This window comes from Hypanus sabinus, chromosome 4 (assembly GCF_030144855.1).
Source record: "Hypanus sabinus isolate sHypSab1 chromosome 4, sHypSab1.hap1, whole genome shotgun sequence".
NCBI classification, from domain to species: Eukaryota; Metazoa; Chordata; class Chondrichthyes; order Myliobatiformes; family Dasyatidae; genus Hypanus; species Hypanus sabinus.
The window spans coordinates 114,670,979-114,697,651 of record NC_082709.1 but is presented as its reverse complement, the minus strand read 5'-3'; the positions used below and the strand labels follow the sequence as shown (position 1 = coordinate 114,697,651).

At 40.6% G+C, this 26,673-nt stretch overlaps 1 protein-coding gene across 7 annotated transcripts in view; it reads left to right on the top strand.

The window, feature by feature from the left end:
• LOC132393124 (rho GTPase-activating protein 6-like) overlaps positions 1–26,673 on the top strand; it is a 532,445-nt gene that overhangs the window by 480,434 nt on the left and 25,338 nt on the right. For all 7 annotated transcript variants that reach the window (XM_059967953.1, XM_059967955.1, XM_059967956.1 and 4 more), the window contains exons 7-9: positions 7,857–8,007; positions 12,801–12,949; positions 17,142–17,321. In XM_059967953.1, coding sequence (XP_059823936.1) covers positions 7,857–8,007; positions 12,801–12,949; positions 17,142–17,321 — 480 coding nt within the window. The remainder of the gene's footprint in view (positions 1–7,856; positions 8,008–12,800; positions 12,950–17,141; positions 17,322–26,673) is intronic.

The window sequence follows — 26,673 nt, the reverse complement described above, 5'->3', positions numbered from 1 at the left end:
CCAAAGAAGATGAGTTTGTTTTTACACAACATTCTCTACTTTTCTTTATTGCCAAGCTGCATTCTTTACCTGTCTCTTTCTCACATTCAAAGCATGATCTATTATGATGACAAAGGATTTGCTGGATTAAGAAGTCTTAAGGTTACCCCATATTATTATCTGAAAGAAATTTATTCAACTTATTTGTGGATGGATCAACACGAGTTGCTTTCACCATTTTCCTTCAAGGCAAATGTTTTATTATATGACCAAGCAGATAATGATATTGAAGCTTTTTTAAAATCTTTTTTTTAATTAATTATTGTAACCCCCTTGGTCGCCTCAGGCTTGCTCAGCTCGTTTCCGTCTAGGGAGAGCAGCCTTTGGCCCCACCAAACTGGGTAATCAGCTGGTGTGGATGCTGTGTGATGTCCCCGCCTCGCCCAAAAACAGACGGTACACCATATGTGATTAAATGAGTATAATTTATAAAGGTTACTATAACTAAATGATTAATAACGATACAGTATATATGAAGAAAAAATAAAGAAAAGGCACCAAACTTATCAAAGTCCAAACCACTTCGTGCACAATTGTTGGAGCTCAATTACAGAAGTCTTCTGGCCACCATTCGATCCCCTCCAAACTCCTTGACTCGGAGTACCTCCTGGCCTTGGACCCCCGCTTGGGGTCCGTTCCTCGCCCAGTTTACAGCATCACGTCCTCTCTCTCTCACCCCCTCGCGCTGATCTCCCCAAAAGCCCGCCAACAATAGCTTACAGACTCAGAAGAAAGAACAACATTAATCCCAATTGGTTTACAAAGGAATACAATTCTTGTTATCAGTAAATTTTAACCCAAGCAAGCTTCCAGCACTCTCTCGCAACAAAGAAGCATTCCTGCTTTTAACAAAACAAAGAAGCCATTTTGATTACATACACAGTAACAAAGAAAAAAGAAGAAACCCCCATTACATTATTATTAAAGATGAACAAAAAGAAATACATTAAGGTAATCAAGTCAATATGTCATTATGTACAAAAAAGAATTAAATTAGCAAATAACTGATTAACAAAGTTAAGCAATATATCAGTAATAATAAAAAAATAAGGTATTAAGAATATTTTTTGAAAGAAAAAAAGAACCCCTACTAACTAAGAGGAAAAAAAACAAAAAAAAACCCATTGGGAGCACAACCCCAGAGCTAGACATCATACAAGCTTCCATAAAAGAAAAACATCAATCTGCCAACTCACATCCATTTAAACAAAAATCAGAAGGAAACCATATTAATTAACGCAAATAAGATGATAGTAGTGGGCAAATTAACCCCACCTTTTCTCAAAATCAAATCGAGGATCAAAAGTTCAACTTCTGATTTTCTCCAAACTAAGACATAGCATCACCTGAGAGAACCATTGTATCAAAGTAGGAGCAGAAGCATCTTTCCATTTCAACAAAATAGCCCTTCTGGCCAATAAAGTAACTTATTAGTTCTGAATATCCACCCATCCCACCTTCCTTTAAGTATAGGCTCTTGCTGTGGTTCTGAAACTAGGCCAGGTGATGCAGCTCTCCGTCCTCTGTGTTAGTCAAGCTTAGAGGATTTCAGGATGTATAAAATTGAAGGGAATCTTTGTTAAAGTTTTAGGATATGCTGCTGGTATCTGTTTCCCAAGCTACTGATAATCCTTGAAACAATATTTTCAAACTCATGTTGGATACCTTCTGCAATTTTATTTCTACCCATATGCACCATATTTTTATAATGGTTTCCATTATTCATTTGGTCACTTTTGCTACCTCTCTGTTTTAAATGACTATCGTGTTATGACTGTGATCAAAGTCACCAGAGAGACTCTGAAACTAGTGGATATAGAAATCTTTATTCAGCACAACAAGTAGGCATCACTGGAGAGACTCAATATTACATGATATTTTTTATATGCTAAAAATCAAAGGCAACAACAAGACAATTCTATAGTAACAAAGTATCCACAATGCTTTCTTTGAATTACATATAATTTTCAAACACCTAGATCTTCACACCAACACTCCAGACACACAAAATAAATATTAATCACCACTGTCTCTGAAATACTTTCATGCGTATGCAGACATCTCAGGTCAGTAGGGTGTTTCCTAGTTTGCAATCGATGCCAGTCTGCAGCATTGTTCTGAGTTCTATTTTAACTCGATCAACAATCTACATTCAGATCTGAAGACTGGTTGCTGTTGAAATTAATATTTGCTATATTCCATAACTCCAGAGTATGCCCTAACTACTTTTCTAGTTAACATGGTATTTGGTGATTTCTGGAAGGTTACAGGCAGAGCTTCAGCACCATTCTATCGAGTTTCCTCAGAAATCTTCCAATGACTGTAAACTCAAAACATCTTAAGCATGATTTGCTTTTTAAAAGCCATATTGTTAGTAACGTGAATAGATTTACAATTCACTCTTGGGTTCCCATTCTAGATGAAACGTATCATTTGTCCCTGCCTGGGACAAGAATGACAGCAAAGCAAAAATCCATCTTCCACACCATAATTTACTTCTCCTTTCCTCAGGTGTGGTCATAATAAAACCCAGATATTTTATTTGACTCTCATGCCAAATTCAACTAGAATGTTTGCTATGTAATTTTAGTACCTGCCAATCCTACTTCTGGTATTGGTTGTGTTAATTTTGCCATTGACTCTTTGAGCTTCATATTAATCAACAAGATCTAAGATCCCAATCCTTCGCTTGTATGTGTATGAATTGGTCCACTGAATGTTGTCCATTAAAATGCCAGGTGCATTGGACTTGTTCTCTGAAGGAAGTCTATTGTTTCCTCACTGTTTTAGCTACATCCAAGCATTACTGTTGCATGATGACAAGGAGGAAAGATTTGCTCCTTTTCATATTTGAACATTTTGTTTGGATTTTCATAACCTGTCTTGTTCTTATGATGTCAGTTAATCTAAGGTTATACTGATTTAAGGATGAATTTTACTGATTACAGACATTGATGCTTTCCTTAACTAACATTGTTGTAGTATGTTTCTCCTTGCTTTCTGTTATCCAATAACACTTTACCAACATTGGACATACATCCATTTATATTTGACTCCAGCTAGAGAATGCCCCCAGTTCATTGGAATGAGTTATTTGCATTTCCCCTTCATTTGTATTTCCCTAATTACAGGACATACAAGATAGCCGTCTCTGTTCTTTGTCTGTTGAGATGAGGCAGACAACATCTGTCACCCGGTTTCACCATCAGCTTTGAACATATCAATGATTTAACGTCAGTGGCCCTCTGCAATAGTGCAGCCCATTATTCAGAAGTTCAGGGAATGGTCACTCAGAGGGGTGGAGATTGGAAAGTAGTAGCTCTGAGGGCTGGGGTTCCCTGGAGAGTTGTAGCGCAGGGGAGAAGTAGCTGATGCGGTGGAGGTGGGAGTTCTATGGGTGAGAGCTAGGAAAATTGGAATCAGGTGATTGAAGCCCGGTAGAAGGGGAAAAGAACTTGAATGGACATGGGAATCCAGATTTACTGCAAAATGGTTCCAGCAACATTGTATTGTTTATTGTATTGGACTTTTCAGTCAGTTTATCGAAAAAAAAACTAATTTTAACAACTCTTTAAAATCCCATATGCAACAGAACAGCTCTATTTTGTGAAGGTATTCAGTGTGATCTAATTGTAAGGTATTTTTATTCCAATTTGAATTCTGCTATAGTTGAATCAGATGCAATAAAGACTTCTGCTAAGTGTTTTTGTTCGTTCTGCCATATAGTCTTTCTGTTGGATCAAATGAGGGTCCACCTACTAATCACACCAAGAATCAGAAAAAAATGGAACATTTTCTCCATTGTTATACCTTCACCCCATTTGTGAAGAAGCTTTTTACAAAGTCAACATGGAACATCTGATCCTTACAGGCAGACTAGCAACATCCATCCAAATGAACCATAAAATCATTGTATTTGCAAAATTGAAACCCTTCTTTCATTTGACTTTGGTATGATTGTTAAAATAAATCACAATATATCACTTAAATGAGAGGAGAGAACACCAAATGAAGTTGTTAAAAGTAGAGCCAAGGCCATCTTCAGAAAATAACCCTCCAAGATGAGCGAGCAACATACAAGATGGATTTCCACACTGACTGAGCAATTTGGTGCCAGAACTCTGTGGAATCTCTGAATAGTTGCTATGGGAGAAGCCAAGCCACTTTGTTTCTCTGCTTACTTGTCATGAGGATATTGATGATAGAATTCAACTCTGATGTGTCTGCAAAATGAACATTTGTGGGTCTTTCTCTTTGCCTTGTCTGATGTCCTTTTTATCGACTCAAGTGGAACAGAAAATTGGACAAGGCTACGCAGGCCCTCCTTGGGCTACAAATGCCTGGTTTATGGACAACATGTACATATAAGTGAACATTTGGAGACTGCTGGGTTGGATGGGGATGGAATTGCCAGCTGCAGCAGGGTTGCATGTGTTTTCGTCGGCGTGAATTCCCTCCCTGCCCGAGCTGCAACAGTCGGGACTGGGCAGAGATGAGCAGAGTTTGGAGCAATAAGCTAACTCATTTGCTCACTCACTGAGTCAGTGACACTGGCTGTCAGCCACTGATCCCACACTTGCTTGCTCCCTTGTCACAGCTATTTCTCTAATCCTCTCCAAGACACTGTCTTTATTTATTTATTCCCCGTTCAGGTTACAAGCACTTGTCAGGAATGGAGCTCTGTCATATTCTTGGACGACCTGTATTAGTGGCGGAAGGTGCATTGAGACCTCTTTTAATTCCTCACTGGCATCTTCAGAAAATGCATGAGGACTGTAAGTGTGAGAACTGAAAATGCCACAGTGGTGCAGTAGTGAGTAGTTGTTTGAAGCACAGCAGGCCAGCATGCTTCCATTTCGAGAAATTTGGCACAGTTTTGGTTAGATTTATTGCCTTAATGCTGGAGGAACTCAGCAGGTTAGGCAGCATCTATGGAAATGAATAGACAGTCAACATTTCATGACGAGACCCTTCTTCCGGACTGAGGAGAGGGGAAGATGCCAGAATAAAAAGCTGAGGGGAGGGAAAGGAGGCTGGCTGGAAGGTGATAGTGAAGCCAGGTGGGTTGGAAAAGTTAAGAGCTGGAGAAGAAGGAATCTGATAGGAGAGGAGTGTGGAACATGGGAGAAAGGGGAGGAGGAGGGGACCTGGAAGGAAGTAATGGGCTGGTGAGAAGAGGTAAAAGGTCAAAGTGTGGAATGGGGAGTGGGGGTGAATATTGTTTACTGGAAAGAGAAATTGATATTTTTGCCATCAGGTTGGAGACTACCTGGACAGAATGTAAGGAGTTAAGTTGACATGCATTTCTCAGCTCCAAGATGCACAGGTCCTTCACAAAATGGTCACCTACTCCCACTCATTTCAGCAATGCAGAGGGGGCCACATTGCAAGCTCTGAATGAGAAAGACTGGATTGGAAGAGGTGAAGGTGAACCTCTGATTTACCATCAGGTGCAGATTTGGGTACAGATTTTTTTTGCATAGAAGTCACCTACAAATTGCTTTCCTACCATTTACTGATATTAAAACCACATAAATCTGTTTTGTTGCAAGTCTTATAAATCTCAAGAACTTTAAAGTGCAAAGTTGATGGAAGAGATCTGTTGGGTGTCCCTGTGCATGATCGTGTGTCCTTTTCAGAATGGTTATTTTTAATTGATCTTTTGCAAGATCTCACAAGGTTACTGTTGCTTTCCACGTTTGTTCTGCAAGAACGATTCAGGCATTCTGCAATCAGCTGTACTTTATCTTCCTGTGAAGCTAGTAGCCAATATGCATTTAATTATACTACTTCTGGATCTGGTCATTCAGTGGGTGAGAGGAGAAAATTGGTGGGTGGGGATTGAATGGATTTTGGGCCAGACAGAGAGTGGGGAGAGATCAGAAGATTGTTGGGCTGGTTGGCGGTGGAAGTTGACTTGTTCTGCAAGTGTGAATGAGGAGGGAATTGGAGGATATCTGTGGGTTAAGTATAATACCATCCCAGTCTTAACGCTGTGCCACGTTGTCCTAGTTGACCCAGGGGTGATTAGACAACACTCTCCAAGAAGAATTAATCCAATTTTCCTTACATCTGATGTTAAAGTGATAAGGTCTGATGCACAAATGCATTCCACACCAGGAAGTGAGCAGTCAAATTTCTGCAGTTCTGCAAACTGATGTTTAAATTCCTTTATTACTGCCATTCCAATCTGTATTTTCAACCACATAATTCAGTTATGAGCAGAGCAATCTAACATCTCAGTAAATCATGCAGCTTACTCTCACTCCACTGCTGATAATGCAAATTTGCACAGCTTGACTAACAAAGCAAGGCCTGCAGTGTGTAGATGGTTACACACCCAAAATCTTTACAGTTGATGCACCATCAATAACTCTCGGAGACGGGAGGCAAAAGATAGGCTTTTATTAGCTGCAAACGTGACCACGACATCTCCGAGACTGAGGGAGGAGCAGTGCCCCAATCGCCTTTGTACAGGGGTCTGTGGGAGGAGCCACAGGAGCAGTCAGCAGAGGGGCGTGTCCAGACAGGTATACATGGTTCACCACAACAATCCCATGCCATTCACATCTCTTTGAACACGTTTCTTGTATCTCCATCTCTGACCAACATTGTTTAAGGAATTCCTCTTTGAAACAAGTGCCAGGGTTAGTCTGATCGGTTCTTCTGTTGGTACCTTACATAAAGTAGTAAACACTTTACGCATAAGGCATAGTAGCTTGTGTAGGCCTTTCAGCCTCTCATACACTTGTACCATCATTCAATACGATGACAGAAATGGATAAATGTTTGATGTTTTGGGCCAAGACCCTTCAGGACTGAGAAGGAAGGGGGATACACAAAAAGTGCTGGAGGAACTCGGCTGGTCAGGCAGTATCTATGCAATTAAAACAAAATACTGTTTCAGGCTGAGACCCTTCATGATGACACAGCTGATATTTTACCTCAGTGCCATTTTCCTGCATTAACCACATATCCCTTTTTGACATATTATCTTTAAAAAATGTTTCATTCTCTTTATAGCTGAGCTTCCACAGATGCATTATCATGTTTGTGAAGGTATTTCTGTTCATCTGAGTCTCAAATGGCGGACCTCTTATTTTGAGACTAATCTCTGGTTCTGGACATTTGAGCCAAGAGAAACATCATTCCTATATTTACCCTGTCAAACCCTGTTAAATCATTCTGTCTCAATTAGATAAACTCTCGTTCTTCTACAATCTAGAGTGTAGGCCGAGGCTGCCTAATGCAACAGCCCATCATTTGGGGTACTGTTCTGGTGGATTTCCACTGCATTGCTTCCGGTGTACTGAAATAAGCAGAGAAGGGAGACCAGACCTGCACATAGTATTGCAGATGCTGTGCCGTCAGGAATTGAAGCAAAACACTGTATATTGAAAACACCAAATGCTGGCAGAACTCAGCAGGCCAGACAGCATCTATGGGAGGAGGTAGTGATGACGTTTCAGGCTGGAACCCTTCATGAGGACCCTTGGCCTGAAATATCGTCACTACCACCTCCCATAGATGCTGTCTGGCCTGCTGAGTTCTGCCAGCATTTTGTGTTTTTATTTATTTCCAGCATCTGCGGATTCACTCGTGTTGACACTGTATATTGACATTTGTCGTCATCCTCATCCCTTTTCACAGCATCTACTTAGACAGTGACAGGTTGTTTCTGAAAGTGCATTGTGTAGTTTATTACAGATTATTGGAGCTTGTTTAAAATGGATATAACATTTACTATTTTGGTAATCTATTTCATATTTTTATGTATGTGACTAAATGTACTTTGTTGTTTGTCCTTTATCTTACAGTTACGAGAGGAGTTTGATCGAGGAGTAGATGTTTTGCTTGATGAGGAGCACAGTGTTCATGATGTTGGGGCCTTGCTGAAGGAATTTTTGAGGGATATCCCAGACCCTTTGCTTACGAGAGAGCTCTACACAGCATTCATCAGCACACTTTGTAAGAAGATCACCTTTATTAGTCTTAATCCATTGCAGCGGTTGGAACTCAATTCTGGCACCGTTCTGTAAGGAGTCTCTGTATGGTGCTCCAATTTGCTCTCTCAGGCCAAAGAGGTACCGGATAGGTTAATTGGTCATTGCAAATTGTCCCATGATTGGGTTAGGGTTAATCAGGGTTATGGTGTTGCTGGGGCTGCATGGCTTGAAGGCCTGGAGAGGAGGCCTACTCTGCTCTGTATCAATAAATAATTTTTTTTTTAAAATTTCTGTTCAGTAGATCTAATAATATAATCTATACAAAACTTCATTTTGTCGGGAAACAAACATGATATTGCTGTTGCTGCCACGTCATTGTAGGCCATCTTCTCAAGCCTGTCCTGATATGAAGTGGTTGTAGCTCATCTATTGCCACAACTCCCTGTTTTCTGCCCTAACAACAATTGCCTTTCTGCCTAAAAAGTCTATGGATCTCAGATTTGAATGTATTCAATTACCAAGCATCCATGCCGAGTCATGGAACGAGATTCCAAAGATCCACAATTATTTGAGGAAAAAACTCTTCAAATTCCAGCCCTCAATATCTGCTACCAATCATGAAATAGTATCCCCCAATTCTGAGGCAACTGATTCTAATTTTAGATGCACCAAGGAAGCTGCATTGACTATAACAAATCTTCAAGGAATTGTGTGTGACATGAATTTCACCTCTTCAATTGGTGAGGGACTTTTCTCCTTGTACGTCACTGTTTGACACAGGTTAGATTTTCTACAGGCAGAGGGAAGTGTAGAGTATTGGTTTGTGGAGATAATGGAGTTATAGGATCTCTGGTTTTAGATGTGGTCTGATCCTCAACAACAGGGCTCGTTGTGTGGAGTGTGGGGGCAAAGACAAGCACTCTAGCAGCATGCTCACAGAATTGGCATCACCTGATTGGCCTGAATTATAGTGGCTGTTTTGTTTGACAACCACCTGGAATCTGGTTGCATCCCATTCCAAGTTTATCTTTGGATCGCAGCAGACTGATAATCACCCGTGAATCTGTTCAGTGTTGTGTTTGCTTTCCAAGTGAGAAATTAGAAAATCAGCTTCCATTTCTTGTTCGTTTCACTCCACCTTCAGTGTTTTATCCACCCCCCCCCCCCCCCCCACCGATAAGCTTTAACTTTATATCTGTTTTGGCAAGATGTGGTCCTTCAGACAATTCCAGTTCCCTACTTTTATATATTTTCCTCAGAACCCTGTGAAGATGGAAAGGAAAAGGACAAGTATGGAAAACGCAGAGGCAAAGCACAGAGAATAAACAGAAGAGAGTAGAGCTCAAAGAGATAAACTGAGCAGGAAGGGAGAAAAACAAAGGGAAATAGAGGAGGTCAAAATTAAACAGTGGTAGGGTATCATAAATTGCTATTTAGGAAAAGAGATGCTGATAAATGGGAAGGAGGAAAATAAACTGAAAGCAGAGAAAGGATTGCAGAAGAAGTGGAAGAGGCTTGGAGATGAATATGTAAGCAGGGAAAGAAGAAAGGATAAAGCAAGCTAAAATGAAGGAGAAACAATGGGTATTAATGGAGTCAGCAGTAATGAAGAAAAATGAATTAGGGTGTGGAAGACCTTTAAATAGGCTTTATGTACTTGGGTGGAGAGGAACTGTGACTGTCATCTTAGTGGATGTGTCAAGATCATGAAAAATTAAACAATTAAATTCAAACTAGGAATTGAAAATTTTCAGTGTTTGACATTTCAAAGAATAAACAGAAAAGGAAATAAAGTGTGATAGCAGTTAACATTTGTTACAGAGATGAGAAATGAGCTTGGACCAATTAATTACTGGTGGCAACAGTCCATAGACCCTCTAATATTGGCACCCTACAGTACACATTATAGGTAACAAATCTTGTGATGAAGTACTTTAATCTTTGTATGAGTTGGACAAATGGTATTGGCAAATGTAACATAATGCATCAGTTCATAGTGTTTACAGAAAGTTTCTTCAAAAATGCTTTGCAGAACCAGTCACGAACAAGGCTATTTAGATGTGATTGTGTGTAATAAAGTGGAATGAAATAATGATTGATAGTGAAGGATTCTCTGGGCAAGAATAGAACTTCACATACTGTTTGGGAGTAAAAATTTGGGTATGAAGTTGTGCTTAAATGAAGGGAATTATAGAGGTGCAAAGGCAGTAATGGCTAAAGTAAACTGGGAAAACAGATTAAAAGGTTGTGGATCATCAGTACAAATTCCTCAAAGAAAAAGCCCTAGAGGAAAGAGGAACCGTCCAGGGTATCCAACTGAATGTGAGGCAAGCACTTTTTACAAAGATCAGGACAGACTAGAGCATTGAGAAAGGCTTAGAAAGCAACAAAAAGGTTTAAAAAGCAATAAATTATGACCAAATGATAAAAAGGAAGAAACCAGCATGAAAAATGAAAAACACAAGAAATTCTACAGATGCTAGAAATCGAAAGCAACATACAGAAAATGCTGGAGGAACTCTACAGGTCAGACAGCATCCATGGAAATGAACAGTTGATGTTTTGGGCCTAGACCCTGCTTGAGGACTAGAAAGGAAGGAGGAAAACACTGGAATAAAAAGATGGTGGGGGGGGGGGGGAGATTAGCTGGAAGGTGATAGATGAAGCCAGGTGGGTAGGAAACATAAAGGGCTAGAGAAGAAGCAATCTGATAGGAGAGGAGAGTGGATTTGAGAGGAAAAGAAAGGGGGAAGGGCACCAGGTGCAGGTGAGAGAAGTGTAGGAGGCCATAGTGGGGAATAGAAGAAGAGGAGAGAAAATGAAAGCTGACAATCAGAGTTTCTATGTACAAAAGGAAGAGAATAGGTAAAGTTAATATTGGTTAGTTAGAGAATGGGAATAAGGAATTAGTCATAGAAAGAAAGGAAGTGGTACAGATGTTGAGCAAATAACTTATTTCTTCTTGGCAGAAGATGCTAGTGGTAATGGTAAAAAAAATATTTTTGAAGGAAGAAGGCAAGCAGTCAAAATCACTGGAGAGACTTTCTAGGTAAACTAAGGGGATTATAGACTGAACAGATTTTGGACCTGTTGGCTCGAATACCACTGTCTAAAAATGATACAGAGATAGTGGATGTGTTGGTTGTGAAATTCTAAAATTGCTTAGAATTTAGGAAAGTTGCTGACAATTGGAAAGGAGGGAAACCAAAAAGCAGGAAAAATAAAGGCTGGTTGCCTGAGATAAGTTGGGAAAATTGTGAAACTGCTGGAATCTATTCCAGTATCCAGTAACAAGATGCGGTAGTGTAGCAGTTATTGCAATGCTATTACAGTTTAGGGCATAGGAGTTCAGAGTTCAGTTCCAGAGTCCTATGTAAACAAGTTTGTAAGTTCCTTCCCGTGTGCACGAGGTTCCTTCAGATGCATCAGTTTCCTCCCACTATCCAAAGATAGACTGGTTAGTAATTGGTCATTATAAATTGTTCTGTGATTAGGCTTGGGTTAAATCACTGGGTTACTTGTTGGGGTAGATCAAAGGACCTGTTCTGCGCTCTATCTCTAAATAAAGTAAATAAAAACTGTCATTATGGATAAGGACTCTGAATGTTCTATAACTAGATTTGTTGATAAGACAAAGATAAATGGGAGAGAAAGCTGTGAGGAAGATACCGAATACAGTGGTCTAAAGGTAGATCTAGTAATTGGGCAAAGAGTTGTCAAATGAAGGATAATATGTGGAAATGTTAGGTAACCTACATTGCAGGGAAGAATAGGAAATCAAATATTGTTTAAATGGAGAAGTATGGAATACCACTCGACACTGGGATCTAGGTTTCCACGAAGCTTAATGTTAGTATGCTGGTAAGTCAAATTATTGGAATGGCATGTGTTGAGAAGGAATGCAGTATAAAAGCAGAGAAGTTTTTTACAACTTGATAGGACACAGGTGAGTATTGTCTTCTTAAAGGCAGTTCTGCAAGGGTTTGCAGGTTGATAGCTGGGATGAAGGGGTTGCCTCATGAAGAAAGATTGAACAGACCCGGACCTATATTGATCGGAATTTCATTGGAAGGATGTGACATGATCTTACGGAAATGTATGATTCTGAAAGGACATGACTAGATAAATGCTGAGAATGTGTTTCATCTCATGGGCCAATCTGGAGTTAGACAGGAAATGAGGAGTAACCTATCAAAGATAGAAATGAGGAAGAGCAACTTCTCAGAAGATTGTGCATCTTTGGAATACTCTTCCCCAGAGAATTTACCTCACTGAATAAATTCAAGTTAGATTCTTGGACTCTAGTGAAGTCGAGGGTACAGTGGTGTTGAGGTAATATGAGACTACCTGTGGTGTAGTGAACAGCTGAGCAGGGTTCAAAGGCCTTTTCTTCCTATTCCCTATCTTGTATTTGTTGCCAAGGGTGACATGTTTGCTGAGTGAGTTTATAAATCAAAGTATGACTTGGTGCTTTTTGGTTTTGTCTCATAAATTCTTTGCCTGGAAACTGAAATCTATTTAGTAACTGCTGTGATTTCTCCTCCACTTCCAAAATTGGTAGTGTTAAGGTGAATGAAGCAGAACTTCCAAACTCCCCCCCCCCCCCACAACCATTCCCTGCTCCCAGCATATTTTACGAAGGTCTAATATCTCACCAAATCTCAAACTTCACAAGTGAATTTAAAACTAATATGTAATTTTTATTCCTTTTACTTCAAATGTCATCACTTCATAGAATTGCTGTTCTTTTATTGGTTCATTCAACTTGTATTGCTTTTAATGTTGGAACTGTCTTTACTTTTACCCCTCCTGTAGTATTGGATCACGAAGAACAGCTCAGTGTCTTGCAGCTGCTCATTTACCTCCTCCCTCCGTGCAATTGTGATACCCTCCACAGACTTGTGGAGTTCCTTGCCATGGTAGCAAATCACGCTGAGGATACCTTGGACAAAGATGGACATGAGGTGAGGGCAGTCTTAATATAATGGCGTCGGGATTTTGTAGGGCATGATGAGATGTAAGTATTGTATTGGTGCTGTCACTAAACTGACCTAGTAAATGGATTTTGAAAATACTCACTTAACTCCCCCCTTGCCTCCACTTCCTCCTCTTTTCTGTCCCTCCCTGCAGCTGGAGTATGTCCTATTAGATCCACTCCTTTTGAAAAGCTGTACTCATTTAAAATGAAACAGCATTTAAGATTTATCCAAACTTTTGAAATTGTTAGACTTCAAACAATTATTTTATTAGCTAACAGTGCGGTTGTTGCATTAAATTGTGATGGCAGACTCATTAATTCCATGCATTTGGAAGCCAAGAAATGGTCCAGATTTATTGTCCCTAATACTGTGATAACATGCTTAACCAAAATCTTGGTAGGGATCCCAAATTCTAAATAGTTTCAATTTTAAACTTTCTAACCACAGATGAGAAATTACTCTAACAGGCCACCAGAAATTGTATTTCAAGTAGGAGAACGGGCCTGAAGGGAAGGGAGGCAGAACAGTATCATAGTCTGGAACCTGCAAATATTGAGCAGCCCTGGTCAGCCTACAGCCACATCTCTGTAATGATCATACTCACTGTGTTGCTATTGTAAATCTATTCACATACTGTTAAACATTCATTTTTTTTTTAAAAAGTTTTTACGAACTGGATTTTTCTGTTCATGCTCGTTATACTTGTCAATTTTCTTCTCATTTTCTTATGCCACTGCTGTCATTTCTCCTTGATTTAAGAAACATCCTGTTTTTGGAGTCCTCCTGTCCCTTAATCAGTTTAAAACTGCAACTTTACCTATGCTGTTAGCTGAGGTACTGGCCTCTGCACAGTTCAAGTGAAGCTCATCCCAATGGGAGCAGTTCTCTCCTCCGATTCGGATTACTTCATAGTCGTATACACCAAGCTGCCTTGTCCTTTGCTTGTGTGAAACTCACAGAGTAAGTGGTATACACCTGTAGTAATGAATTCAAAAATAAATGTCATGACAAGGGCAGGGCAATGGAAAAGTGCAAAATGTAGTAATGCAGACAGAAGTGGGGCAAAAAGGAATGCTGAAGTTAAAATAATGAAGTCTGAAAGCAGTGGGTAAGGATCTGTTCATGAGTTTAGTTTTCTGAGCTTTCAAGTTCTTGTATCTTCTTGTGGATTAGAAGGCAGAATTGGTAAGAGAGAGGTGCTGGTGCCAGTATGCCACGGATTGGAACTTATTTCACCTATACCACACTTTGAGCCATGCATTTACCTCTCTAGTCGTGCTTTCTTAGTCTCTACATGGCTTAGGTGACCATTAAGAGATAATCACCCTGTTTTTCATTCATGCCTCAGATCCCTCATAATCCCTCAGCAGAACACCACTTCCCAGTCTTCCCTCAATCAATAGGATCTCCGTGGATCATGACAACAGAATCCACCCTCTCCCACTCCAAGTTCTGCTCCATCCCTGGTGAGGTGTTGTTGATCCAAGCACCAAGCAGGCAGTACAGCCTTTAGGACTCAGTGTTTGCGGCAGAGACCAATGCCTGTACCCCTGATTATGATATTCTTCTGATTACTGCATTCCCTTTTTCTGTGCCATTGATGTCACATCCTCCCTCTAGTTCCCACCCACGTCCATACAGGAAACAAGAAACTGTTGGATAAGTGTAGTTTAAGTACCAGCCTCACTTCTGCCAGGTAGACGGTTTTTGAACTGGGGCTGCCAGCTCATCCACTAATACAGTGGTTCTCAACCTTTTTCAGCTTGTGACCCAGTTGTGAATTTCATTTCCCTCTGTGGCCCCACCTTCTAGAGTCCCCATTAGTTGCTTAGGTTTGTTTTGGTCAACTGTGCTAATTATTCTAATGTACACCCCATATTAATGCTTTAACAGGATATAGGTATTGCTATATGTTAATTATAATGTTACAGGTGCATATGAAAAATAAAACTATTTCAAATCTCTGAATGGGATATTATTTACAAAATGTAATATACTCCCAATCAGCAAGGAAAAAGTGCTTAATATTGTTAATTCAGGTATTTACTGAAGCAACCTAACAAGTTTTAAAATATCTGATTGCAACTTGGTTGAAGATAATCAAAGATCACCTTTTTTCACAACATCAAGACAGTTACGAGATTTTGATAGCAGACGATGAGCTTGACTAAAATCAAATTCACCTAGACAAGAGGTGGAAAGTCCAATTAAAAACAACTTTGTTTTCTCCCAGAGCTGTGGAAACTTATTTTGAATATTATTAGTTACCCAGAAACTTTGCTTGCTACGCTTGAATTGTGCTTGAGCCGTTATATCACTCTGCTGGTCAATAAGACATTCTTGTAAACTGGGGTCAACATCATTCACATTCACCACAAATGGATCTACTACCCAGTCTGGAATGTGCATCTGCAGCAGATCTCTGAACCAAAATTCCACATCAGTGTTTCAAATGATCAAGATATACAGTCAAATCATCTTTCAATTCTATTTAAAGCGTGGCTAAGTGAAAGAAATAGTATAAATGTGTGACGCCCAATATTGCTGCTGGAAAGTTTGAGTTTTCCCAGGGAAGTGGCAGTAGCCTCTTTGCATGATATCAGATTGCAGGTTTTTCCTTGTAACTGTTAAATATTTAAGTCAGTTTTTAAAATATATTTGATAAGTAAAATATGTCAGACTTAGTAACAATTTGTTCTACAAGCTGCTTATCAACACAATACTATCAACAATGCAACAATACTATCAAGAAAAGTGAATTGAACTTCCTTTCAAAATATGTTAAGTATCAGGAATTTAATGGAAGTTGTGCTGGCAGTGGTAGATTTCACACTTTCTCACCTCTCTGCAGTTTAGCTGTTTAACTCTTGCTATGGCTAGCGGTTATAGGGGGTGATAGGCTCCTGCCCGGCCAAACTTGAGATATCTCATTTGGGTGGATACTGCGTGATGTGTCCCCTGTTGCAAATCAGTACCCTGAAATCACAAACAGTACACAATATGTGATTAAACGATTAAGCTTTATAATTCTTATTTTGACTACACGGTTAGTAGAGAAGCAAAATAAAAGGAAAAAAAGGGCCCAATCATATTAAACAGTCTTGCGCAAAGTTGGAGCTCACTGATAAATCGATTGTTCACTATACCTCCTCTGATCATCGCTGCCCTTCAGACCCTCGCTCCGAGTTCACCCTGTCCAGCGGTCTACCAAATCTCTCCATTCACGTCTCTCCTCATCTATCCCTGGTAAAAGCCCTCGAAAAATCTCCTTCCAGATTCACAAGACCCAGCAACAAAATCTCTGATTGGCTAACATGCATACCACAGTCCTGTTAACTCCAGCCATGACCCAAACATTGCTGCTACAGGGAAACTGGTACCTCAGCAATGAACATTACAGAGAAGCCATTACAGCAGATGACCCTTGGCATCCAAGTCCATACTTCTCTGAAAGTGGCTAGACAGGTTGATAGGACGTTAAAGGCATGTGGCATGCTACATTTACAATAGTAGAGAGTCTAGGACCAGAGACCACAGCCTAAGAGTAGAAGGGCTTCTCCTTAGGATAGAGATGAGGAAGAGTTTCTTTACAAGAGGGTGGTGATTCTTTGGAATTCATTGCTGTGGATGCCCATGGAGACCCAAATCATTGGGTATATTTAAAGCGAAGATTAATAGGTTCTTAATTAGTCAGGACATCAAAGGTTATGGGGAGAAAGCAGGAAAATGGGGTTAAGAAGGATAATAAATCAACCATGAATGAATGGTGGAGCAGATTCGATAAGCCACATAACCTAATTCTGCTCCTATGCCTTATGGTCTTAGAATGAGAGGCATAGACAGAGTAAGACTTTACCCAGCTTCGAAATGTCTCACCTGTGTATGTCCCAGAGAGCTACATTTAAGGGGGGGGGGGGGAATAAGTTTAAAGGAAATATATGGGACAAGTGGGGCACAAAGTGGCTGGAATGCTGCCAGTGGTTGGTATGGAGACAGGTTCAAGAGGCCCTTAGGCGGGAAAAAGAATGTTCAGGAAATGGAAGGATATGGATGTTGTGTGGACAGGTGCAGATAGTTTAGTTGGGCATTTTAAATCAGTTCAGCACAATCTTGTGTGCTGAGGGCTTGTCCTTCTGTTCAACTGTTTTATGTTCTGTCTGGCTTTGTTATTTTCTAGATCACTGGGAACAAAATGACTTCACTTAATCTTGCCACGATCTTTGGGCCTAACCTCCTTCATAAACAGAAGAGTTCTGACAAGGAATTCAGTGTGCAAAGTTCGGCTCGGGCTGAAGAGAGTGCTGCCATTATCAATGTTGTTCAGAAGATAATTGAAAACTATGGAACTTTATTCCTGGTGAGTGGCTGGTACAGTTTACCGAATATCTAATTCATTTGTGAGTGCTTATTGTTGTGTTCAAGCTGCCATAACTTGCAGTCCAAGCTCTGGCTTAAAAACTGCTGCAGTTTCTGGATTTCTGTCCGAAGAAACCCTTATCCCACTACAAATATTTACTTCAGGTTCCAGTGGAAAAGAAAATGTTTCAAGAACTAGTTTGATGAAAAGATGTGTAATCTTTCCTCTGTGGCTGGTGTTTGCAGAGCAGTTTTGTGGTGTTCAGATTAGATCCATTTTAAGTGATCAACAGAGAGAAAATGCTGGAGGAGCTCAACAAGTCAAGCAGCATCTATGAATCAGGGTGAACAGCCGACATTGGAGGCCAAGACCCTTCATCAGGACTGGAAAGGAAGGGGGGGGGAGGCAAAAGCCAGAATGTGGAAGTAGGGGCAGGAGTACAAACTGACAGGTGATGGGTGAGGCCTGGTGAAGGGGGAGGTAGACGGTTAGGGGAGGGGTGGTGAAATAGGAAGCTGGGAGGTATAGGCAAAAGCGATAAAGGGACGAGGAAGAAGGAATCTAGTAGAGAATAGTGGAAATGGAAGAAAGAGAAGGGGGAAGGGAACCAGAGAGAGGTGATGGGCAGGTGAGAAGTGGACTGAGAGGGATAACCAGAACAGAAAATGGGAAAAAGAAGAGAGACGGCAGTAATTCCCAGAAGTTGATGTTTGTGCAATCATGTTGGAAGCTACCCAGAAGGAGTACGAGGTTTTGCTCTTCCAACCTAAGTTTGTCCCCTTATTCACAGTAGAGGAGGCCATGGACAGGCATGTCAGAATGAGGAATGGAAAACTGAATTGAAATTTGCAGCCACTGGAACATCCCGCATTTCTGGTGGACAGAGTGAAGCTGTTCGATGAAGTGGTCCCCCAGTCTGTATATCGAGTGTCACTGATGTAGAGGAGGCTACACTGGGAGCACAGGTTATGATGGGTGCCCCAAACAAGCTCAGAGGTGAAGTGTCGCCTCACCTGGAGGGACTATTTGGGGCCCTAAATGGTGGTGATGGAGGAGGTGTTGGGGCAGTAGTGGCACACATCTCACTTGGAGGGATAAGTGCCCGGAGGGAGATCAGTGGGAAGGGATGAGTGGACAAAGGAGCCACATAGAGAATGATCCCTTTGGAAAGCAAAGAGGGGGAGGAGGGGAAAGATGTGCTGAGTGATGGGAATCCATCATAAATGGAGGAAGTATCAGGGAATGAAGTGCTGAATACAGAGACTCATGGGGTGGTAGGTAAGATCAAGAGGCACATTATTCCTGTTGGCAGAAGGATGGGGTGAGGGCAGCATCAATGGTGATGGAAGGGAAGCCTCATTTTGGAAAAAAAAGAACACCTCAGATGTTCTAAAATCTAAAGCTGCATCTTGAGACAGATGTGGCAGATGTGGAGGAACTGAGAGAAGGGAATAACATTGTCATAAGTGACAGAATGGGATGAGGTATAGTCAAAATAACAAAGTCAGTAGGTTTGTAAAAAATTTCCTTAGAGATGGGGTCTCAGAGACCAAGAAAGGGCGTCAGGGATAGACTGGGTAAATATAAGGGCAGGGTGGAATTTGGAGGCAAAGTTGATGAAACTGATAAGCTCAATATGGGTGCAGGAAACAGCAGAAGGAGTTGAAGGGCATTATCAATGCTGGCTTGGAACATAAACTGTTCCACGTAGCCAACAAAAGGCGGGAATAGCTAGGGTCTAGGAAAGTGCCCATGACTATACTTTTGGTTTGGAGAAAATGGGAGGAGCAGAAAGACAAATTGTTGAGGGTCAGAACCAGTTCTGCCAAATAGTGGTGGGTAGTGGGGACCTAGTTATGTCTGTTGTCCAAAAAGTAGCAGAGAGCTTGAAGGTCTTCCTGATGGGGGGATGGATGTATATAAAGGCTGGGTGTCTAAAGTGAAAATAATGTGATCTGGGCAAGGGAAAGTGACGAAGAACATGTAAAGTGTTACTGATGTGGGTAGGAAGAGACTGACTCAATGGGGAACAAAATGGAGTTGGCATATGCAGACACAAGTTCAGTGGGCCAAGAGCAGCCAGAACTGTGGAGCCTATTGGGACCATTAGGTTTGTGTATCTTGGGTAGGAGATAGAAATGTGTGGTTCAGGCAACAGGAATTATGAGGTTAGTGGCAGTGGATGGGAGATCTCCAGAGTCAGCAAGGTTCATTCGAAGTGAGATGTTTTAATTAATAAAATGTCCTACATATAGCAGATCAAACAATGTATGAACAGTTGCCGACAAGGTTGCTAGTTTACCCATTAAGTCTTTGAGAAGCTGTTGCACAGGACCCAGCCCCTGAGTGTTCAGTAGGAGCAGGACCTTTCCAACATAAGCTTCTTGTAGCTGCACATAACTTCTGTGGGCTTCTTGCATGGAGTCACTCCCAGCTCAGAAGGATGTGTCTGGAATTCAGGAAGCATTGCCTATCTGAGACCAGAGAGCTAACCTGCACAGGCTCTGAATTAGCACAGTGGAATTTTAACCTGAGTACACAGATGGCTTGAATCATTCCGGAGATTTAATGCCAAGGTCCGGCTGACCTTGCAGAAGTTCCTATTTCATCTATTTCAGCATTTCCCAACCTTTTTTTTGCCCAATGCCCCCTGCAACACCTTCATACTTGCCACTGCTCCTCTTAGGCACAATATACTTCCTGGCGTAATGTGTAAAAGCTTGTCTACCATATGCTAACAAGAGAAAAATGGTTCTGCTTTAAATTTTTAAATTTGTAAAATCTGTACAGCAGCTCCGATATCAATGTGATCTTTGAGCTTGATGGGTTTTAGCAAGAGTTGAAATATCTGGTTCAAATTGTGACAGCAAAAGCCTTAAGTCCACACGGGTAACAATGTTCAAGCGGTTTCTGTTTTTTGTGAGAATGTGGTTTACTGCACAGAAGCCTCTTTTAACAAAGTAGAAAGATGGAAATACAATGAAGAACAGTTTGGTTCTTTTCCAAAGACCAGGAAACTTCGTATGACAATGTAGCTAGAATTCACAAAAGTCGGCAATTTTGCTTTTTCATCATTTTGAATTTTGATAATTTCTTCTTGAAAAGAATTAGGTTAATTACTCAGTGTGGAATTTCCAGATCATTCAAATCCTTGAATTGATTCTGAAAATCCTTCTTCAGCCACTGCAGATGTAAGCAGTACTCCTGCAAATCACCCTCTGTAAAAGACAGTGCCATACTTTCCATGCAGGGTAGCTGCGAGGAGCAGTCCTGCTAAAGGGTCTCGGCCCAAAATGTTGACTGTACTTTTCTACATAGATGCTGCCTGGCCTGCTGAGTTCCTCCAGCATTTGTGTGTGTGTGTGTGTGTGTGTTACTTGGATTTCCAGCATCTGCAGAATTTCTCTTGTTTGGACATTCTTCTCCCAATGTTTTGCTTACATATTTCTAATTTTCCAATAAAAATGAACTTTTTGCTTGGATTAAACTGAAATTCTCATCCTGCAGTTGCATATTTAGAAAGTTCAATTTTGTCATCCAGATGCAACATCTCCACATAGCAGTTCAATCTCGTTTCCCAAGCTCTTGTTGACTTTGAGCTAAAATTCAACTACAGTGTCAAAAAGATCAATGAAGCATTTGAAGCAGCAGCCTTTTGACAGCTAACGGACTTCAGAGTGAAGAAGCAAGGTTTCAAACTCTTCATCGTTATCTTGACATAACATGCAAAATATTCTATTTAATAGATGAGACTTAAATTTGTTGATAACAGATATTACAAAAGTCAGGCTTGAATAAAGTCACTGGCTAAGGGTTTTGGCTCTGAGATGTTGATGAATTATACAATGGATTGCAAACAGACTTGGAATTTCTTTTTTCATAAATGCCACTAAACCAGCATGGTAACCTGTCATAGATGGTGCTCCATCTGTTGCACAAGGAATCATGTTCCTAGTCAGAGTAATTATATCCTCAGTATATTTTGTGCTTGTCGTAGATTGATTCTCCATTGATATTTGTTTTTAAACTTATTACAAAAGAGAATCTCTTCATAAACTTTTCTATTTTTGATAAACTGTAACTATGCTATTAGCAATGCCTTGTTGTCTTACACCATTGGCTCATCCAGTTGTATCCCAAATTCTGTTTTTTGTAGCTCTGTGCATAATCGATATACAGTTTCATTTCATCAATACGATGAGCTACAGCGTTAGTACTCAGAGGAGTTGATTTGAAAATACTGGTATCCATTTTGAGATCAGTGTTGAGCACTTATGACACAGCAGGCATTTATTAATCTTTCACCAATTGTATGAGATTTTACAAACTTTGCTATCATTTTAGCACTGAGCTTTCTATTAGGGTCACTTTAAGCTTTCCTGGCAAAGGACTCAAGTGTTCAACACTTTTAAAATGCTCCTTTCATTTTCTGGAACTGAGTAATACCGTAGGTAGCCTTTTCAGGGTGTCTTTTACAGAAATGTTCCTGCAATCTTGATGAGTTCATGGCTTCATTAGACAGTACAGTATTGCAAATAAGACATATGGGACGTCGCTGATCTGATGGAAATGGAATAAAGCCATACTCCAGGTAGGTAACATTATATTGACACACTTTCTGTAGTTCCTGTTTCTTAGCAGGATTAGAATTCAAGACTTCACTGCCTTCAGACTCATCGAGATCGCACCATTCGTATTTATCCATCATTAACAGGGCTAAATTAACACAAACTAGGAATGACTATCAGATGTTGATGACGGCAGTGAGTTGGCATGGTCAGTCAGGTCTCGTGCCTTGAGTTAGGATGCTGCTTACTGCACCTCCACAAGAATCTTGAACGTCCCCCAACGACTTTTATTTCCCCTAATGCCCCTGTTAGGAATCACTGATCTAGTTCTTCTGACCAGGTAGAAAGGTTGTTAACTGCAACCAGAAAACCAGACTTCTTAAATATTTAAGTCTGGCTCCAATAATGTAATCAGGGCTTGTCTGCAATTTTAACTGGAGATTTACTCAGGAGAGCAGTTGTAGCTTCCCCATGAAGCAGCCTTGCAGGAAGAGGAGCAAGGACCTGAAGAGGACCACAGAGGTAAGTGGCTTCACTCTTTTGACTTGTTCAAGCACAAAAGTTAAACTTCTATCTTCAGTTGTGCTCTTCCACTGCTTCGAGTACCAGTGATCATTCCCCTTGTCCATTTAAGTGAAAATCAAGACTAGTACGGCTCATTGTGTTCCTTGTTGGCTTTGGTTCCTGCAGACTAATCCAACGCTTCATAGTTGAAGCATGGAAGAGAAGGTTCCTGCCAGCAGAAGCAGTTGCAGAATCATATTGAAATGCTGAAAGCTTCTAAATATAATAATTGCCATTAAGTAGCATAGTGTCAAGACAGGTGATATCCCTTTGTGCTAAAGCCAGACAGACAGAAAGGTTTTTTCCTGCTAATATTTGTTTTATCTCATTTGCACTCCATATTCACCCTTTCTTGCTCATGTGCTGAAAGTTTCGTGGGAACACAGCCCAAGAATTTCTTTATAATGAATCTCTGCTGCCTCTGGAGCAGGCACTCAGTGCTCTGTTTAGTTTTCAGACTCCTCAGCTCCAAAGAGGCCACAGTTCACATCATTGTTTTGACATATGTGCTGGACCCAATCAAAGAAACATCTGGCTTTTTTTCCAGAGATAATTTAGTGTAGTGCAGCGCAGAAGCGAGCGATTGCCAGCAGTTTGTACCTGCAAAGTGCGTTTGACCTACATAGGCTGAGTGGAGTACGTGACTTGGCCTTGGAAACAGTCGTGAAGCACTGTCTTCTTCAGAAATGCAACATGCACATATTGTTTGTGCTCCACTGTAGCTGAAGAGTTCCAGCTCATCATGTGACCTGCACAGGGTTTAAATATAATTGCAAAATGGATTTTAAAATAATTATGATTTCTGTTTTGAGGTTCTTCAAAGCTTCCCAGTGTTGTTATTTTGTAGTGCAAGTTATTAACCATAGAAGAACATGACTAGCTAATCAACCTGTTCAGTTAGATCATAGTTGATCTGAATCTCAACTTGTTTTACCTGCCTAAATCCTCGTCTCCCTACCAAAAGTGCAGAATTCTATAATTATTGTCTCTAAAGATGCATTCCAAGGTGAGCCAGTTCCAAATTTCTTTTACTAAGAAAGGCACATAGAAATCAGTTGGCTATCTCTAGAACATTAACTCCCAACCGTCAATAAAGTACAAGGCAATTTGCACATGGTAAAAGTTTAACAAAAAGTAAAGTGGTAGCAATATGAAAATCTGTCTTTTTTTTCCCCCAGATGCAATGTTGATTGAGGGATAACTCTTGTAGAACATTTGAGAAATGCCTTGAAGTATTTTAAGTCCGCAGGAGAGGGCAGCTATCTAGTGTGCAAAGCAGCACCAACAAATGTGTGGAACATAAGCTGCCCAAATTCCTAATTCCTTTGACAAATTTAAACTTTTGACAGTACTTACTCTATCATACCAAAATATTTCAGCAGTTTTGGAGAATGATTTGGGTTAGGGGCACTGGGTAAATGCAAAGTGATTCTCTCCATGATGTGGCCTTTGCAGTTATCTTCTATCTATCCTTTGGAGCAAATTCCAAAGGAGAGTGTGACATGCCTCTTCTATACGTGCACGTTTCTTGTATGAGAACCAAAGATGAATTAAGCAGCAGTACTAATGGTTTGCACTCTAGAACTAGTTGTACTAGCTAGGCCATTCCAATATAGTTACAGTAATGGTTAATGTGAAAAATTGCCCAAGGACATTCTGGCTGCACAAAATACTAAAGTCCAATCTGCCTAATTGCTGTTGTATCAGTCTATTCCTAGGCAACAGCAACGTGGTGGAAGGAATCTCTATTCTATCAAGCAATTCTTAACAATATCCTGCTCATTGCTGCTTAGTCTGGGTTTCACAAGGATCACTCAGCACCCAATTTTAACCCACTGTTTCTCATAGCTACAGTATCTTCACTATACTTCTTCCTACTGTGTCACCTGTAGAAATGTCATTCCCTTTCCTTAGTCCCACTGCATTTGGTCCAAGAATAATGTTTTCCTTTCTAGAACATCAGAGACGTCATCTTTCTTCAGAAAATGGGGTTTCCATTCCTCCACCATTGATGCTACCCTCACCAGTATCTCCTCCATTTCCCAGACATCCACCCTCATCCCATCTTCCTGCCCTTACCTACCACCCCATGAGCCTTTGCATCCAACACATAATTTTCTGTAACTTCTGCCATCTTGAACAAGATCCTAACACCAAACACATCTTTACCTACTCCTCCCCACTCTTCACTTTCCACAGGGACTGCAGTCTCCATGGTTTCGTTGTCCATTCTTCTTTCCCCCGCACCCCCTCCTGGCACTGTCCACCTACTACACCTGCCCATTCACCTCCTCTTTCACTTCCATTCGGGGCATCAAACAGTCTTTCCAGTTGAGGCAACATTTTACCTGTTGAATCTGTTGGTCAGTGGCATTTGGCACTCCTGATGCAGCCTCCTTTACATTGATGACACCTGACATAGACTGGGGGACCACTTTTTTGAGCACCTGCGCTTTATTCGTAGTGAGCAGGATTTCCCAATAGCCTGTTCTCACATCAATACATTGGTCCGCGGGCTCCTCTACTACCATGATGAAGCTACTCCCAGGGTGGAGGAGCAACACCTCATATTCCAACTGGATAGCCTCCAACGATGGCAAGAATAGCAACTTCTCTTAATTTCTGGTAATTTTTCCCACTCTCCCTTTCCTCTTCTTCCTCTTTGCCCCATTTGGCTCCCCTCTTACCTCTACTCTTCTCACCAGCCTATCACCTTCCCCCGGTCTTTTCCTTTTCTCCCATGTTCCACTCCCCTCTCCTATCAGATTACTTCTCCTTCAGATATTTACGTTTTCTACCTGTCACTTTCCAGCTTCTCACCATCACTCCTCTCCCATCAACCTGGCTTCACTTCCAGTTTATACTCCTTCCCCTCTACCCACCACCTTATTCTGGCTTCTCCCCCCTTCCTTTCCAGTCCTAATGAAAGGTCTCATCCTGAAATGTAAACTGTTCATTCCTTTCCACAGATTCTGCCTGACCTGCTTAGTTCTTCCACCATTTTATATGTGTTACTCTGGATTTCCAGCATCTGCAGATTCTCTTGTGTTCCAGTTTTGTTATAGCCTGAATTCAAATTTGGACTAAAAGGTACATTTTAGAATTGTGTCAAGAGTGATAACCCTTGATATCAAGAGCAGCATTTGATCATGTGTGACACAATGGAGCTCTGATACTAAAGGAAAAACACTCCAATGGTTGGAGTCATGTCTTGGATATAGGAAGAAGTTTATGGTTGTTGGATGTTGATTAACCCAGCCACAAGCAAGAGTTCCTCTAAATCCAATCATCTTCATTGCTTCATCAGTAACTTTTCTTACAAGGCAAGATGTAGAATTGTTGTGTATTTAATGCCTGTAATATTTGCGTAATCTTGTATATACTGTGTATATATTCTTTGATTAAGCATTCGTGTTCATTTAAATAATTCATTACAAGTTATATGTATAAATACTTGAATTGAATATGTCATTGTGCTACCATGTGATACCCGCACCTTGCTTAAAGTAAACACTAAATTAGACCCGCATTTCGGTCTTCCATGTCTCCCATTTGAATCAGTTTAATGTTTTGAAGTTACAAAACATAACATTGGCGATGAGGTATTTTTGAAATGAACCTGACACAGCCACCAACTTGTTGAAGCACAGCAAAACGTTTGAGTTCACAGCAAAGCGCAGCGAAGAACGGCAAGTATAAAAATACAGCCCAGCACGTGCAGGCGGTCAAGTTCAAAACAACCAGCGCCCCACATGTTTTTCAGAAGGGAAGACGTGATCGGGTTTTTTTTTAAGTCAAAAAATGGAAGAGTTCACAGGTTTATAAAGAGTGAGTACTGAATGATGTTAATCTTTTAAAAAGCGGAAATGGGTGGCTATATCAGAAAGATGGACATGTTTGATTACACTATGGGTAACTGGCTCATCTATACTGGGCTAATTCAACAATATTTTGAAGCAAGTGAAACAGCCGATGAGAAACAAGTTCCAATTTTGCTGAATGTATTGTGATTAAAGGAAATCAGTTAGCTTTGAAGTTTAACTGCTCCAACCAAACCACGCATTCAGAATGGAAGCCATTGTGGATCACAGAATGCTTTTGGTTTCCTAAGTGGAGTCAAAAGGAAGGGAAGTTCATTTCAGCGTACATGGCTGAATTGAAGGGATTGTCTGAGCATTCCCATTGTAATGGGCTTAAGAGATCATCTAGCTTGTGGAATC